The sequence below is a fragment of the Oncorhynchus kisutch genome, linkage group LG11 (assembly GCF_002021735.2).
Source record: "Oncorhynchus kisutch isolate 150728-3 linkage group LG11, Okis_V2, whole genome shotgun sequence".
In the NCBI taxonomy this organism is placed as follows: Eukaryota; Metazoa; Chordata; class Actinopteri; order Salmoniformes; family Salmonidae; genus Oncorhynchus; species Oncorhynchus kisutch.
Window position 1 is genome coordinate 61738670 of NC_034184.2, and position 15120 is coordinate 61753789.

The 15120-nt window shown below is 44.7% G+C and overlaps 1 protein-coding gene across 3 annotated transcripts in view; it reads left to right on the top strand.

Moving 5' to 3' along the window:
• The window catches only part of nfx1 (nuclear transcription factor, X-box binding 1), a 33237-nt gene that overhangs the window by 12752 nt on the left and 5365 nt on the right, over positions 1 to 15120 (top strand). For all 3 annotated transcript variants that reach the window (XM_020494718.2, XM_031836033.1, XM_020494719.2), the window contains 7 exons: positions 11617 to 11688; positions 12242 to 12381; positions 12601 to 12700; positions 12834 to 13051; positions 13133 to 13230; positions 13402 to 13432; positions 13544 to 13626. In XM_020494718.2, the coding sequence (XP_020350307.1) occupies positions 11617 to 11688; positions 12242 to 12381; positions 12601 to 12700; positions 12834 to 13051; positions 13133 to 13230; positions 13402 to 13432; positions 13544 to 13626 (742 nt within the window). The remainder of the gene's footprint in view (positions 1 to 11616; positions 11689 to 12241; positions 12382 to 12600; positions 12701 to 12833; positions 13052 to 13132; positions 13231 to 13401; positions 13433 to 13543; positions 13627 to 15120) is intronic.

Here is a 15120-nt window from a genome sequence, read left to right on the forward strand (position 1 = left end):
AAAGTGGCATAGTTAAAGTGGCTAGTGATACATGTATTACATAAGGATGCAGTCGATGATATAGAGTACAGTATATACGTATGCATATGAGATGAATAATGTAGGGTAAGTAACATTATATAAGGTAGCATTGTTTAAAGTGGCTAGTGATATATTTACATTTCCCATCAATTCCCATTATTAAAGTGGCTGGAGTTGAGTCAGTGTCATTGTCAGTGTGTTGGCAGCAGCCACTCAATGTTAGTGGTGGCTGTTTAACAGTCTGATGGCCTTGAGATAGAAGCTGTTTTTCAGTCTCTCGGTCCCAGCCTTGATGCACCTGTACTGAGCTCGCCTTCTGAATGACAGCGGGGTGAACAGGCAGTGGCTCGGGTGGTTGATGTCCTTGATGATCTTTATGGCCTTCCTGTAGCATCGGGTGGTGTAGGTGTCCTGGAGGGCAGGTAGTTTGCCCCCGGTTATGCGTTGTGCAGACCTCACTACCCTCTGGAGAGCCTTACGGTTGAGGGCGGTGCAGTTGCCATACCAGGCGGTGATACAGCCCGCCAGGATGCTCTCGATTGTGCATCTGTAGAAGTTTGAGTGCTTTTGGTGACAAGCCGAATTTCTTCAGCCTCCTGAGGTTGAAGAGGCGCTGCTGCGCCTTCTTCACGATGCTGTCTGTGTGAGTGGACCAATTCAGTTTGTCTGTGATGTGTATGCCGAGGAACTTAAAACTTGCTACCCTTTCCACTACTGTTCCATCGATGTGGATAGGGGGGTGTTCCCTCTGCTGTTTCCTGAAGTCCACAATCATCTCCTTAGTTTTGTTGACGTTGAGTGTGAGGTTATTTTCCTGACAACACACTCCGAGGGCCCTCACCTCCTCCCTGTAGGCCGTCTCGTCGTTGTTGGTAATCAAGCCTACCACTGTTGTGTCGTTCGCAAACTTGATGATTGAGTTGGAGGCGTGCGTGGCCACGCAGTCGTGGGTGTACAGGAGAGGGCTCAGAACGCATCCTTGTGAGGCCCCAGTGTTGAGGATCAGCGGGGAGGAGATGTTGTTGCCTACCCTCACCACCTGGGGGCGGCCCGTCAGGAAGTCCAGTACCCAGTTGCACAGGGCGGGGTCGAGACCCAGGGTCTCGAGCTTGATGACGAGCTTGGAGGGTACTATGGTGTTGAATGCCGAGCTGTAGTCGATGAACAGCATTCTCACATAGGTATTCCTCTTGTCGAGATGGGTTAGGGCAGTGTGCAGTGTGGTTGAGATTGCATCGTCTGTGGACCTATTTGGGCGGTAAGCAAATTGGAGTGGGTCTAGGGTGTCAGGTAGGGTGGAGGTGATATGGTCCTTGACTAGTCTCTCAAAGCACTTCATGATGACGGATGTGAGTGCTACGGGGGGCGGTAGTCGTTTAGCTCAGTTATCTTAGCTTTCTTGGGAACAGGAACAATGGTGGCCCTCTTGAAGCATGTGGGAACAGCAGACTGGTATAGGGATTGATTGAATATGTCCGTAAACACACCGGCCAGCTGGTCTGCGCATGTTCTGAGGGCGCGGCTGGGGATGCCGTCTGGGCCTGCAGCCTTGCGAGGGTTAACACGTTTAAATGTCTTACTCACCTCGGCTGTAGTGAAGGAGAGACCGCATGTTTTCGTTGCAGGCCGTGTCAGTGGCACTGTATTGTCCTCAAAGCGGGCAAAAAAGTTATTTAGTCTGCCTGGGAGCAAGACATCCTGGTCCGTGACTGGGCTGGATTTCTTCCTGTAGTCCGGGATTGACTGTAGACCCTGCCACATGCCTCTTGTGTCTGTTGAACACAAGAGAATTGAGATTCTACTTTGTCTCTGTACTGGCGCTTAGCTTGTTTGATAGCCTTGCGGAGGGAATAGCTGCACTGTTTGTATTCGGTCATGTTACCAGACACCTTGCCCTGATTAAAAGCAGTGGTTCGCGCTTTCAGTTTCACACGAATGCTGCCATCAATCCACGGTTTCTGGTTAGGGAATGTTTTAATTGTTGCTATGGGAACGACATCTTCAACGCACGTTCTAATGAACTCGCACACCGAATCAGCGTATTCGTCAATGTTGTTATCTGACGCAATACGAAACATCTCCCAGTCCACGTGATGGAAGCAGTCTTGGAGTGTGGAGTCAGCTTGGTCGGACCACCGTTGGACAGACCTCAGCGTGGGAGCCTCTTGTTTTAGTTTCTGTCTGTAGGCAGGGATCAACAAAATGGAGTCGTGGTCAGCTTTTCCGAAAGGGGGGCGGGGCAGGGCCTTATATGCGTCGCGGAAGTTAGAGTAACAATGATCCAAGGTCTTTCCACCCCTGGTTGCGCAATCGATATGCTGATAAAATTTAGGGAGTCTTGTTTTCAGATTAGCCTTGTTAAAATCCCCAGCTACAATGAATGCAGCCTCCGGATAAATCGTTTCCAGTTTGCAGAGAGTTAAATAAAGTTCGTTCAGAGCCATCGATGTGTCTGCTTGGGGGGGGATATATACGGCTGTGATTATAATCGAAGAGAATTCTCTTGGTAGATAATGCGGTCTACATTTGATTTGATTTGAGTTCCTGTATGTTTCTTTCATCACACCATGTCACGTTGGCCATAAGGCATACGCCCCCGCCCCTCTTCTTACCAGAAAGATGTTTGTTTCTGTCGGCGCGATGCGTGGAGAAACCCGTTGGCTGCACCGCTTCGGATAGCGTCTCTCCGGTGAGCCATGTTTCCGTGAAGCAGAGAACGTTACAGTCTCTGATGTCCCTCTGGAATGCTACCCTTGCTCGGATTTCATCAACCTTGTTGTCAAGAGACTGGACATTGGCAAGAAGAATGCTAGGGAGTGGTGCACGGTGTGCCCGTCTCTGGAGTCTGACCAGAAGACCGCCTCGTTTCCCTCTCTTTCGGAGTCGTTTTTTTGGGTCGCTGCATGGAATCCACTCCGTTGTCCTGTTTGTAAGGCAGAACACAGGATCCGCGTTGCGAAAAACATATTCTTTGACGCTGATCTTATATTCAGTAGTTCTTCTCGACTGTATGTAATGAAACCTAAGATGACCTGGGGTACTAATGTAAGAAATAACACGTAAAAAAACAAAACTGCATAGTTTCCTAGGAACGCGAAGCGAGGCGGCCATCTCTGTCGGCGCCGGAAGTTACACGTAACAGCAAGTACAGACTTCAAACAAAATGAAAAAAAATTGCTATTAACGGGTATAATGATGATGTCCCAATTCCTACCACATCCTGTATTAGGAGGAAACTCTCACAAAAAAGACCATATTCAATTGTACTATTGACAAGGTAATCATTCATCAAGTCCTTTAAGTGACAAGCTCTTCCACACTGGCATCAGTCCCACATAGATAACTATTAAATATTATGTTCTGACAGTCTGCCGGTCGTGATGAATTCTTCTTCCGTTCCACTGGTTGCACTTCAGTGATCTTCACAGTGATCAGTGATCTTGTATCATTTCAGGTACAGTCCTTGAACCGAAGATACTAGATTCTTATCTGTAATGAAGGAAACGAAAAGTGAAGTAACAGGTCCTGTTTTCCAGAAAAATTTATATTTCACATAGATTTCCCTAAGTAACCATGTCCCAATTTTCAAGAAAATGTTGGACATTTCACCAAGATATCCCTAATATGATTACTGAGGTGTACAACATAGAAGCTTATCAGTTTCTGATCATTTTACTATGCTTCTTCACCCGGGATTGGCCCCAGATTGCTTATCAAGCAGTTCTTTATTCTCCAGGCTCCGCTTTGTCATCAAAATGGACAACCTTGCAATGAGTAAAGTGTATCCGCCGTGATTTTCCCTGGACTGTTACTGCTGACCTCGCTATGAGCAAAACTTGATAAGGACCTTTCCATTTTGGCGCTAATGTGTCTCTTACATATTGTTTTTACCATCACTCACCGTCCTGGCACTACGTCATGTCCCCCCCTTGGTAGTTATTCCCCACACCTCTTTTACTTGTCTTTCTGCTTCCCCTACTGCTTTAGAGTTATATGCAATAGTTAAGCATTGTCACTCCATAAAGGGAACGCCTGCTTTTCTCAAATCTAACGTGCCTGGTAGTGACATGGGTCCATTGTATTAACTACCCATGCCCAAGCCTGCCTCTCACACCCACCTCCACACTGCTTGAACCGTCTGTGTATAAGATGAAACTCAGGGTTTTCCAACGGATGACTCTATAAACCCATCGGAGAGCTGATCCAAAACCGTCTCTTCTTAACAGTCGTGTCCAAGTAATGTGGTATCTGTAGGATGCATCAGAGTAACTGGATTACATGGTGTCTTTCAGCTATACCCATGTCCCATAGTTCTTTAATCACTACTTTATTAGCCTCCATAGCTTCCTTGCTAATGGGGATATTGTTTTGTGCAATACGGAACCACTGTCCAGCACAGTGGTTCCGTATCCAGAGTTCCACACTCATTTTTCTTCATAGTCCAAATAGCATGGTTCTGAACTGTAGAGCCCTGCAGTTGTCTAATTTGCCACGTCACCTTCCCTTCAGAAATGTTCAATGTGAAGTCAAGTTGCATAATAAAGTCAAGGCCTAACAGGTTGTTCAAATGATCCCTGCATCGATCTTCATTGGCCCAATAGAAATGGGTAATTGTTTGGTCTGTTTCATATGTCGTCGTCGTCCACTCCTGTTGCTCTCATCTTGTTGCCCGTGTACTGAGAACATATGTTTTGCATAAGATATGTGCAATACAGTGACTTCAGCACCCGAATCTTCAAAATAATCTACTGCAACGTTGTTAACCATCATGTTCCCATATATTCCATCCGATTTCATATGTACAGCAGATGGGACCTAAGAGGGAGTCCATTAGTTTACCTCCACAGCATCCAGCAAACTCTGCTGCTGAGACGGAGAGAGCGTCTTAAATTTCTGCATCAACATTGTGTCATTGGGGCTGTTGTCTTGATTCCATTTTCCTTTAGACGGACCCTGCTTCTCCTGGCCACTTCTCATAAATTCACTTTTCCTTTTCCGACATTGTCGTTGCCAGCCAGAAAACCTGCAATAATGACACACCAGGTTTTCTGCTGATTGAATGTTGTTGGTTTCACTCGGAACCTGTACAACTCTAACATCCGGTTTAGCCTGTCGCTGTAGTTCTCTCCCAGTCATTAGCTGTGGAAACAAAAGTTTTTTTGCATGGATTGCATCAGCTGATGAGTGATTACACTCAATTCTTCAAAAAAATGGGTCATTTTCATCTTCCATGTCAGGTAACCCACTGTGTCACACCACCTCTGTTCTAAACTTTTCTTCAAATTCAACAAACGGTTATTTCATTTTTTGAACACATTTGGTTTTCTCTCCCCACTTGGTGGTTGCATTGGTCAGACCTTTAAGGAAAACATGTATGGCTCTCCATCCATCGGCCACATCTTGCTCTTCACCACCCACAGCTCTATAAACCTTTTCTTGAAGTACACCATGTTCACGGATGTTCAAAACAAAGGCTAGTAACTGTAACCCATCATAAGGATGTAGATTGGAGTTTCTTATAATGCTTCAAATGGTCCCACGTTTTCATATCCACTTCTCCGTGATGTTCCAAAGTATTTGACCGTTCATCCAACTGTTTTGGAGATGCTGATTTATGTGTGAATGCTGTCACCGGAGGTTTCTCTTTACTACCTTTTACAGCCTGTGTTCTGGATGGCCTAAGACATCGTTCGTCACCGCTGTCTGTATCTGTTGACCCAAAGCCAGGCAGTGCTGACCAGATGCTTGAAACCCGATCATCCTTGCGCAACTCAGCCTAAGGGTGGATTGAAGAAACAAATGGTCCTCCACATGTTGGAGCCAAGTCTGTTTTTACGACCCTTGCCTGTAATTGTTGAATTTCTTCTTTCAAGGTTTTGATGTGTTCACCCAAGAGCTTTCAAACTTTCTTTCTCTCTGCAATGTCCTGTCATGATTCTCCAGAAAAAAAATCTCATCCAGTTCTCATTCTTCGGCTATTACAGATAAAGACCATCGTGCCTTTGTCAGGGAATTAGATATTTTCTGTATTTTTGCCCCATGCTTTTTGTGTATCAGACAGATTCCATCTTTGTCAACAATGACGGAATATCTTTCTCTTGCCTACACTTCACTACTTTGAAATGGTTCTTAATATCACTAGACTGAATTTAAAATATTTTTCATTCTCACATCCGGAGGACCCTTTTCCAGAGTGATTTTGTCACTTAACAATGGCATTATATTAACTTCAAAAAGATAATTTGTAAAAATCCAAATAACTTCTCACATCTTCATTGTAAAGGGTTTTAACCTGTTATGGCTGCAATACTGGGATCGATATATAACTACCAGTGAAAATAGAGGGCGCCAAAATTCAAACCACAAATCTCATAATTACAATTCCTAAAACATACGTGTCTTATATCATTTAAAATCTATTTTCATTGTTAATCCCACCAAAGTGTCTGATTTCAAATAGGCTTTTCAGCGAAAGCACTACAAACGATTGTTAGGTCTACACCAAACCACAATAAGCACAGCCATTTTCAGCAAAATATAGCCTTTACAAAAAACAAAAATAAAGAAAATTAATCACTAACCTTGAATTATCTTCATCAGATGACACTCATAGGTCTTCATGTTACACAATACATGCATGTTTTGTTTGATAAAGTTCATATTTATATAAAAAAATCTGAGTTTACATTGGCGCGTTAGATTCACTAGTTCCAAAAACATCAAGTGATTTTGCATAGCCACATCATTCAACAGAAATACTAATCGTAAATGTAGATGATAATATAGTTATACACATGGAATTATAGATATACCTCTCCTTAATGCAACCGCTGTGTCAGATTTCAAAAAAACTTTATGGAAAAAGAAATGCATGCAATAATCTGACACGGCCCTCAATTTAAAAACACTACAGCCGCAAAGATGGCGTCAACATAAACAAGAAATTACATGATAAATATTCCCTTTGATGATCTACATCAGAAAGCACTCCAGGAATCCCAGGTCCACAATAAATGTTTGTTTTGTTAGAAAATGTCCGTTATTTATGTCCAAATACCTTCTTTTGTTAGAACGTTTGTTATACATATCCAAACGCAAATTCTGGTCAGCGTTATATCGGACAAAAACTTCAAAAAGTGATATTACCGGTCGAAGAAACATTTCAAACCAAGTACAGAATCAATCATTAGGATGTTTTTAACATATAGCTTCAATAAAGTTCCAACCGGAGTATTCCTTCTTGTCTTCGTTGAGTCATGGAACGCAAGTGACTACCATGAGGAAAAAGTGGGATCACAAAATGGCTGCTTGATGGACAGCTGATATATTCTGCTCTCATTCACTCCCACAACAACACAGAAGCCTCATTATAATTTCTATTGATGGTTGATTTGTATTGATCTAGTGGAACCCCTAGGCAGTGCAACATCATTCATATCTCAAGGGGATTTCATTGGGGACTCTGGTGAATACATACAAGCTCAGATTTCTGACTTCCTGTTTTGATTTCAACTCAGGACTTTGCCTGCTAATATGAGTTATGTTATACTCACAGACATCATTCAAACAGTTTTAGAAACTTCAGTGTTTTCTATCCAATACTAATAATAATATGCAAATATTAGCAACTATGACTGAGGAGCAGGCCGTTTGATATGGGCACCTTTTCATCCAAGCTACTCTACTGCCCCTGCAGCCATAAAAAGTTAAACACTGTTTCCCATGTTTGTTCAATGAACCATAAACTATTAATGAACATGCACCTGTGGAACGGTTGTTAAGACACCAGCAGCTTACAGACGGTAGGCAATTAAGGTCACAGTTATGAGAACTTAGGACACTAAAGAGGCCTTTCTACTGCCTCTGAAAAACACAAAAAGGAAGATGCCCAGGGTCCATGCTCATCTATGTGAACTTGCCTTAGGCATGCTACAAGGAGGCATAAAGACTGCAGATGTGGCCAGGGCAATAAATTGCAATGTCTGTACTGTGAGACACCTAAGACAGCACTACAGGGAGACAGGACAGACAGCAGTCCTCGCAGTGGCAGACCACGTGTAACAACACCTGCACAGGATTGGTACATCCGAACATCACACCTGCGGGACAGGTACAGAATGGCAACAACTGCCCGAGTTACACCAGGAACGCACAATCGCTCTATCCGTGCTCAGACTGTCCACAATAGGCTGAGGCTGGACTGAGGGCTTGTAGGCCTGTTGTAAGGCAGGTCCTCACCAGACATCACCGGCAACAATGTCGCCTAGGGTCATAAACCCACCGTCGCTGAACCAGACAAGACTGGGAAAAGGTGCTCTTCACTGATGTGTCGCGGTTTTGTCTCACCAGGGGTGATGGTCGGATTGGCGTTTATCGTTGAAGGAATGAGCGTTACACCGATGCCTGTACTCTGGAGTAGGAGCGATTTTTGGTGGTGGAGTGTCAGACCTTCCCAGTCCATGACGGTCACAGCATCATCGGACTGCGCTTGTTGTCATTGCAGGCAATCTCAACGCTGTGCGTTACAGGGAAGATGTGGTACCCTTCCTGCAGGCTCATCCTGACATGACCCTCCAACATGACAATGCACCAGCCATACTGCTCGTTCTGTGCGTGATTTCCTGCAAGACAGGAATGTCAGTGTTCTGCCATAGCCAGCGAAGAGCCCGGATCTCAATCCCATTTAGCACGTCTGGGACCTGTTGGATCGGAGGGTGAGGGCTAGGGCCAATGTCCGGGAACTTGCAGGTGCCTTGGTGGAAGAGTGAGAACATCTCACAGCAAGAACTGGCAAATTTGGTGCAGTCCATGAGGAGATGCACTGCAATACTTAATGCAGCTGGTGGCCACACCAGATACTTACTGACTTTTTATTTTGACCCCCCTTTTGTTCTGGGACGACACATTCCATTTCTGTTAGTCACATGTCTGTGGAACTTGTTCAGTTTGTCTGTTGAATCTTATGTTCATACAAATATTTACACATGTTAAGTTTGCTGAATATAAACGCATTTTGACAGTGGGAGGACGTTTCTTTTTTTGCTGAGTTTATTTATTGAGGTTAAATAAATGTATAAAACCCCTTTTTAAGGACTCAAACCCCTTCTAGAACACATTTGTCTCTGTAGGGCCTGGCTACCCATAACTTATGCTCACTTCAAAAAGCTTGTTGAAGACTTCTATTAACCACGTGTAAAAATTGCTACCCAACTAGCAACTCACTTCTATGCAACACGGTTTCACAAAAAGAAAATACTTTAACCTTTTAATAGAGGACTTGAACCCCTATAATAGAAAACAAAGACACAGGCCTCAAACCTTTTTCAGAGAGAACAAAGGAAGTCTGTCATAAAACAAAGGACTTGAACTCTTGTACATCAGATATCACTCATTGCATGTGCTTATTTTAACCTGATTTTTGTTCTTTTAAAATGATATTGGTCTAGACTCACCCAGCAATTATGCCATCAATCAGGAGATTAAGAGTTGACTCCCTTGTGGGTTGCGCTCAGCATTTTCTCTTTCTTCTGGATCAACACAGTTGATACGTATTTCTTGTTGCTGAGACCAATTAATCCGGGTCATGGCACCAAATGTTACCAATTTGTTATTCTTCAATAACAAACTCCAAAGCAAATCAATAGGAGGCAAATGGCTTTATTCAAAGAGGACAAATCATACGGGGAGGTAGATGGTCATTCTCCCCTGTCCTCAGGGATGCTCTCCAGTGATTCTCTCCCCAGAATAAAGGGACAGTATGTAGTTTCATAACCCAGCCCTAGCCTGTGGTTGACCAATTAGAATTCCTTGTAATAAAACTAGCCAATGGCCAAATAACAAGTATCCTATTTCAGAAGACCATATTCCTCCCATGTCTCTGAACCATTGATCAATATTTCCTTATTACAGGAAAAACACAGTTTCCATTGTTCGTTAGTACTCTATTGACTCTCGTCCTCTTGACCTCTCATACTGTCCTTGCGTTGTATTTTTATTTGACGTTCTTGCACAATCAATAAAATAATATACACTGCTCAAAAAAATAATAAACACTAAAATAACACATCCTAGATCTGAATGAATGAAATATTCTTATTAAATACTTTTTTCTTTACATAGTTGAATGTGCTGACAACAAAATCACACAAAAATTATAAATGGAAATCAAATGTATCAACCCATGGAGGTCTTGATTTGGAGTCACACTCAAAATTAAAGTGGAAAACCACACTACAGGTTGATCCAACTTCAATGTAATGTCCTTAAAACAAGTCAAAATGAGGCTCGGTAGTGTGTGTGGCCTCCACGTGCCTCTATGACCTCCCTACAATGCCTGGGCGTCTCCTGAGGGATCTCCTCCCAGACCTGGACTAAAGCATCCGCCAACTCCTGGACAGTCTGTGGTGCAACGTGGCGTTGGTGGTAGTGCGAGACATGATGTCCCAGATGTGCTCAATTGGATTCAGGTCTGGGGAACGGGCGGGCCAGTCCATAGCATCAATGCCTTCCTCTTGCAGGAACTGCTGACACACTCCAGCCACATGAGGTCTAGCATTGTCTTGCATTAGGAGGAACCCAGGGCCAACCGCACCAGCATATGGTCTCACAAGGGGTCTGAGGATCTAATCTCGGTACCTAATGGCAGTCAGGCGAGCATATGGAGGGCTGTGCGGCCCCCCAAAGAAATGCCACCCCACACCATGACTGACCCACTGCCAAACCGGTCATGCTGGAGGATGTTGCAGGCAGCAGAACGTTCTCCACGGCGTCTCCAGACTCTCATGTCTGTCACGTGCTCAGTGTGAACCTGCTTTCATCTGTGAAGAGCACAGGGCGCCAGTGGCGAATTTGCCAATCTTGGTGTTCTCTGGTAAAATGCCAAACGTCCTGCACGGTGTTGGGCTGTAGCACAACCCCCACCTGTGGACGTCGGGCCCTCATACCACCCTCATAGAGTCAGACACATGCACATTTGGCCTGCTGGAGGTCATTTTGCAGGGCTCTGACAGTGCTACTCCTGCTCCTCCTTGCACAAAGGCGGAGGTAGCGGTCCTGCTGCTGGGTCGTTGCCCTCCTACGGCCTCCTCCACGTCTCCTGATGTACTGGCCTGTCTCCTGGTAGCGCCTCCATGTTCTGGACACTACGCTGACAGACACAGCAAACCTTCTTGCCACAGCTCGCATTGATGTGCCATCCTGGATGAGCTGACTCCGTCTCATGCTACCACTAGAGTGAAAGCACCACCAGCATTCAAAATTGACCAAAACATCAGACAGGAAGCATAGGAACTGAGAAGTGGTCTGTGGTCACCACCTGCAGAACCACTCCTTTATTGGGAGTGTCTTGCTAATTGCCTATAATTTCCACCTGTTGTCTATTCCATTTGCACAACAGCATGTGAAATTTTGCCTCCTAAGTGGACAGTTCGATTTCACAGAAGTGTGATTGACTTGGAGTTACATTGTGTTGTTTAAGTGTTCCCTTTATTTTTTTGAGCAGTGTATTTTCTGGTGCTTCTAAATTTTTGTATGTTGGGAGTATCACTGCTACAAATGAAAAAATGTTAATTTACATCCTTGGTTGTGTCTTACCAGTTTATGTCACCCAGGACCTTGTCCCCAGTGTCCTGCTTCTGTCACCAAAGCATGCACCTGCGGAAGAACCAGGTACTGTATATCCTCCTGACCTAATGTCTGAGTCCCAAACGGCACCCCTTTCCCTACATGATGCCTAAAGGGGTTTGGTCATAGGTAGTGCACTATATATGGAAGAGGTGGGCAATAATTTTGTCTCGAGTGCCTAATCAGGAATTCCAAATTCGGCAGAGGGCCGCACAGATTTGCGGGCCAGAAAAAGGTCAGTTATTTGAGAATGTGTAGGTCCGTTTATCATTTCTACAATAATAACCCACTGTTAATTTACACGCCTTTTGCTTAGGCTGCCAAATATACTCCTGATTCCTCTCTAGGTTTCTTCCTAGGTTCCTGCCTTTCTAGGGAGTTTTTCCTAGCCACCATGCTTCTACACCTGCATTGCTTGCTGTTTGTGGTTTTAGGCTGGGTTTCTGTATAGCACTTTGAGATATCAGCTGATGTAAGAAGGGCTATATAAATACATTTGATTTGATTTTGATTTGATGTCCCTGTCACTTACTCAGGTATAAGAAACCCTGAGCTCGCCTCCACTCACGGTAAAATACCTCCATACTTCTCTCTGCAGTCAGCCAATGCGGTGTGGCCAGGCCACTGCCATCCACTGTGACAAGCAGTGTGGCGCCACCCTCAACTGTTCCGAACACACCTGTACCCAGGTGTGCCACAGCGGACTGTGCCAGCCTTGCCCGCTACAGGTCAAGCAGGGTGAGCTACTCACTCCCAATAGGTCTTTTTTCTGGGCCAGGAGTTCTCCCTGACCATGTGATCTGACCAAAAACATTTCTGTCCTTAACAGTTAAAATGGCATTCCTTGACAATGAGGAATTTGTGATGAGTAATGATGGCTCATGGTTTTAACCACTGTGATGGATTTCACTCTGATGAGTTCTGTTTTGTCTCATCGGTTCTTTCCTGCTGTCGCAGTGTGCTACTGCGGTGTTGTGTCTCGGGAGGTACTCTGTGGGACGGATAAAGACCGCTTTGATGGCTCAGGTCACTTCTGCTGTCAGAAAGCATGTGACAAGTAAGTTCAAACCAGCAGTTTGAGATTACTAGGAAACAACTTTTCTCCTGTGAGAATAATATTCTAGATATAGATCGATTGTATCTTATTCATACATTTGTGATACGTCTTCCCCCCCTCCACCCTATCCTAGGATGTTGGACTGTGAGGTCCACCGCTGTGAGCAGGTGTGCCACCCTGGGCCGTGCAAGCCGTGCCCACGCTCCCCCAGGCTTGTAAGGAGCTGCCCCTGTGGGCAGACGGCTCTGGCCAAGCTCCTGGAGCTGGGCTACCCCGAACGCCGCGGCTGCTCCGACCCCATCCCCTCCTGTGGCAAGACCTGCAGCAAGCCTCTGCCCTGCGGCTCCAGCGGTAACACAAGACACTGTGTCCTCGTGTATAGCCTCTCTATGGCATATCAAATGTGTTGACTTGTTCTCCCCGTCATTCCAGAGACCATCCACATCTGTGAGAAGCTGTGCCATGAGGGAAACTGTGGTCCCTGCTCGCTCACCTCCACCATCAAATGCAAATGCGGCTCTAAGACTAAGGTTAGTTTTCGAAAACAAGTACTGTATACCTATGGTGGTGTTTTTTTTTGTTGTATCTTGAGTAAAACTCTTCAAATGCAATGTTCTGTATAGACTGCGCATCGTTGTAAATGGAGGTGGAGTTCTGTTGTACCAAAGAGCACCACTGAAGACTTTTTTTTTTTTTTTCAGGATGTTCCCTGTGCAGTCATCCAGAATGAAGGTGATATTTTGATCGTTCTTTGAGGTGCTGTTGCTACTGTACTTAGTTAAAGTAGATCTGTCCTGTACTTTACTCTTCTCTTAAGTCTCTTTCCTTTCCTCCCAATTCTAGATGGACTGATTTTTACTTGTGAGAAGCGCTGCCTCAAAAAACGCTCCTGTGGCCGACACAAATGTGGCGAGCTGTGCTGTGTGGTGAGTAACCAAAAGGCGTGTGCGTGCGTGCGGCACGTTCGTGTGTGTGTCACCCAATTATGAAAGGACACAGTCATTAGGTAAAGCCACAAGTCATACTCTAATTAGCTGAACTGGTGAATCACTGACATACATTGCCTTTGGAAAGTATTCAGACCCCTTGACTTTTTCCACATTTTGTTACGTTACAGCCTTATTTTAAAATTGATTTTAAAAAATCCTCAGCAATCTACGTACAATTCTCTATAATGAGAAAGCGAAAACAGATTTTTAGAAATGTTTGCAAATGTATTAGGAAGAAAAAATCTGGATACCTTATTTGCATAAGTATTCAGACCTTTTGCTATGAGACTCGAAATTGAGCTCAGGTGCATCCTGTTTCCATTGATCATCGATGTTTCTACAACTTGATTAAAGTCCACCTGTCGTAAATTCCATTGATTGGACATGATTTGGAAAGGCACACACCTGTCTATATAAGGTCCGACAGTTGACAGTACATTTCAGAGCAAAAACCAAGCATGAGGTTGAAGGAATTGTCCTTAGAGCTCCGAGACAGGATTGTGTCGAGGCACAGATCTGGGGAAGAACACCAAAAAATGTCTGCAGCATTGAAGGTCCCCAAGAACACAGTGGCCTCCATCATTCTTAAATGGAGGAAGTTTGGAATCACCTAGACTCTTCCTAGAGCTGGCTGTCCGGTTAAACTAAGCAATTGGAGGAGGGGAGGTGTCCAAGAACCTGATGGTTACTTTGACAGAACTCTAGAGTTCCTCTGTGGAGATGGGAGAACCTTCCAGAAGGACAACCATCTCTGCAGCACGGTAGTGCTGGTAGTGGCCAGGTGGAAGTCACTCCTCAGTAAAAGGCACATGACAACCCGGTTGGAGTTTGCTAAAAGGAACCTAAAGACTCTCTGACCATGAGAAACAAAATTCTCTGGTTTGGTGAAACCAAGATTGAACTCTGGCCTGAATGCCAAGAGTCATGTCTGTAGGAAACCTGGCACCATCCCTACGGTGAAGCATGGTGGTGGTAGCATCATGCTGTAGGAATATTTTTCAGCGGCAGGGACTGGGAGACTAGTCAGGATCAAGGCAAAGATAAACAGACCTTGATGAAAACCTGCTCAGGACCGGGATGAAAGGTTCACATTCCAACAGGACAACGACCCTAAGCACACAGCCAAGACAACACAGGAGTGGCTTCAGGATGAGTCTCTGAATGTCCATGAGTGGCCCAGCCAGAGCCCGGACTTGACTCCGATCAAACATCTCTGGAGAGACCTGAAAATAGCTGTGCAGCAACGCTTCCCATCCAACCTGACAGAGCTTGAAAAGATCTGCAGAGAAGAATGGGAGAAACTCCCAAAATACAGATGTGCCAGGCTTGTAGCGTCATACCCAAGAAGTCTCGATGCTGTAATCGCTGCCAAAGGTGCTTCAGCAAAGAACTGAGTAAAGGATCTGAATACTTATGTAAATGTGATATTTC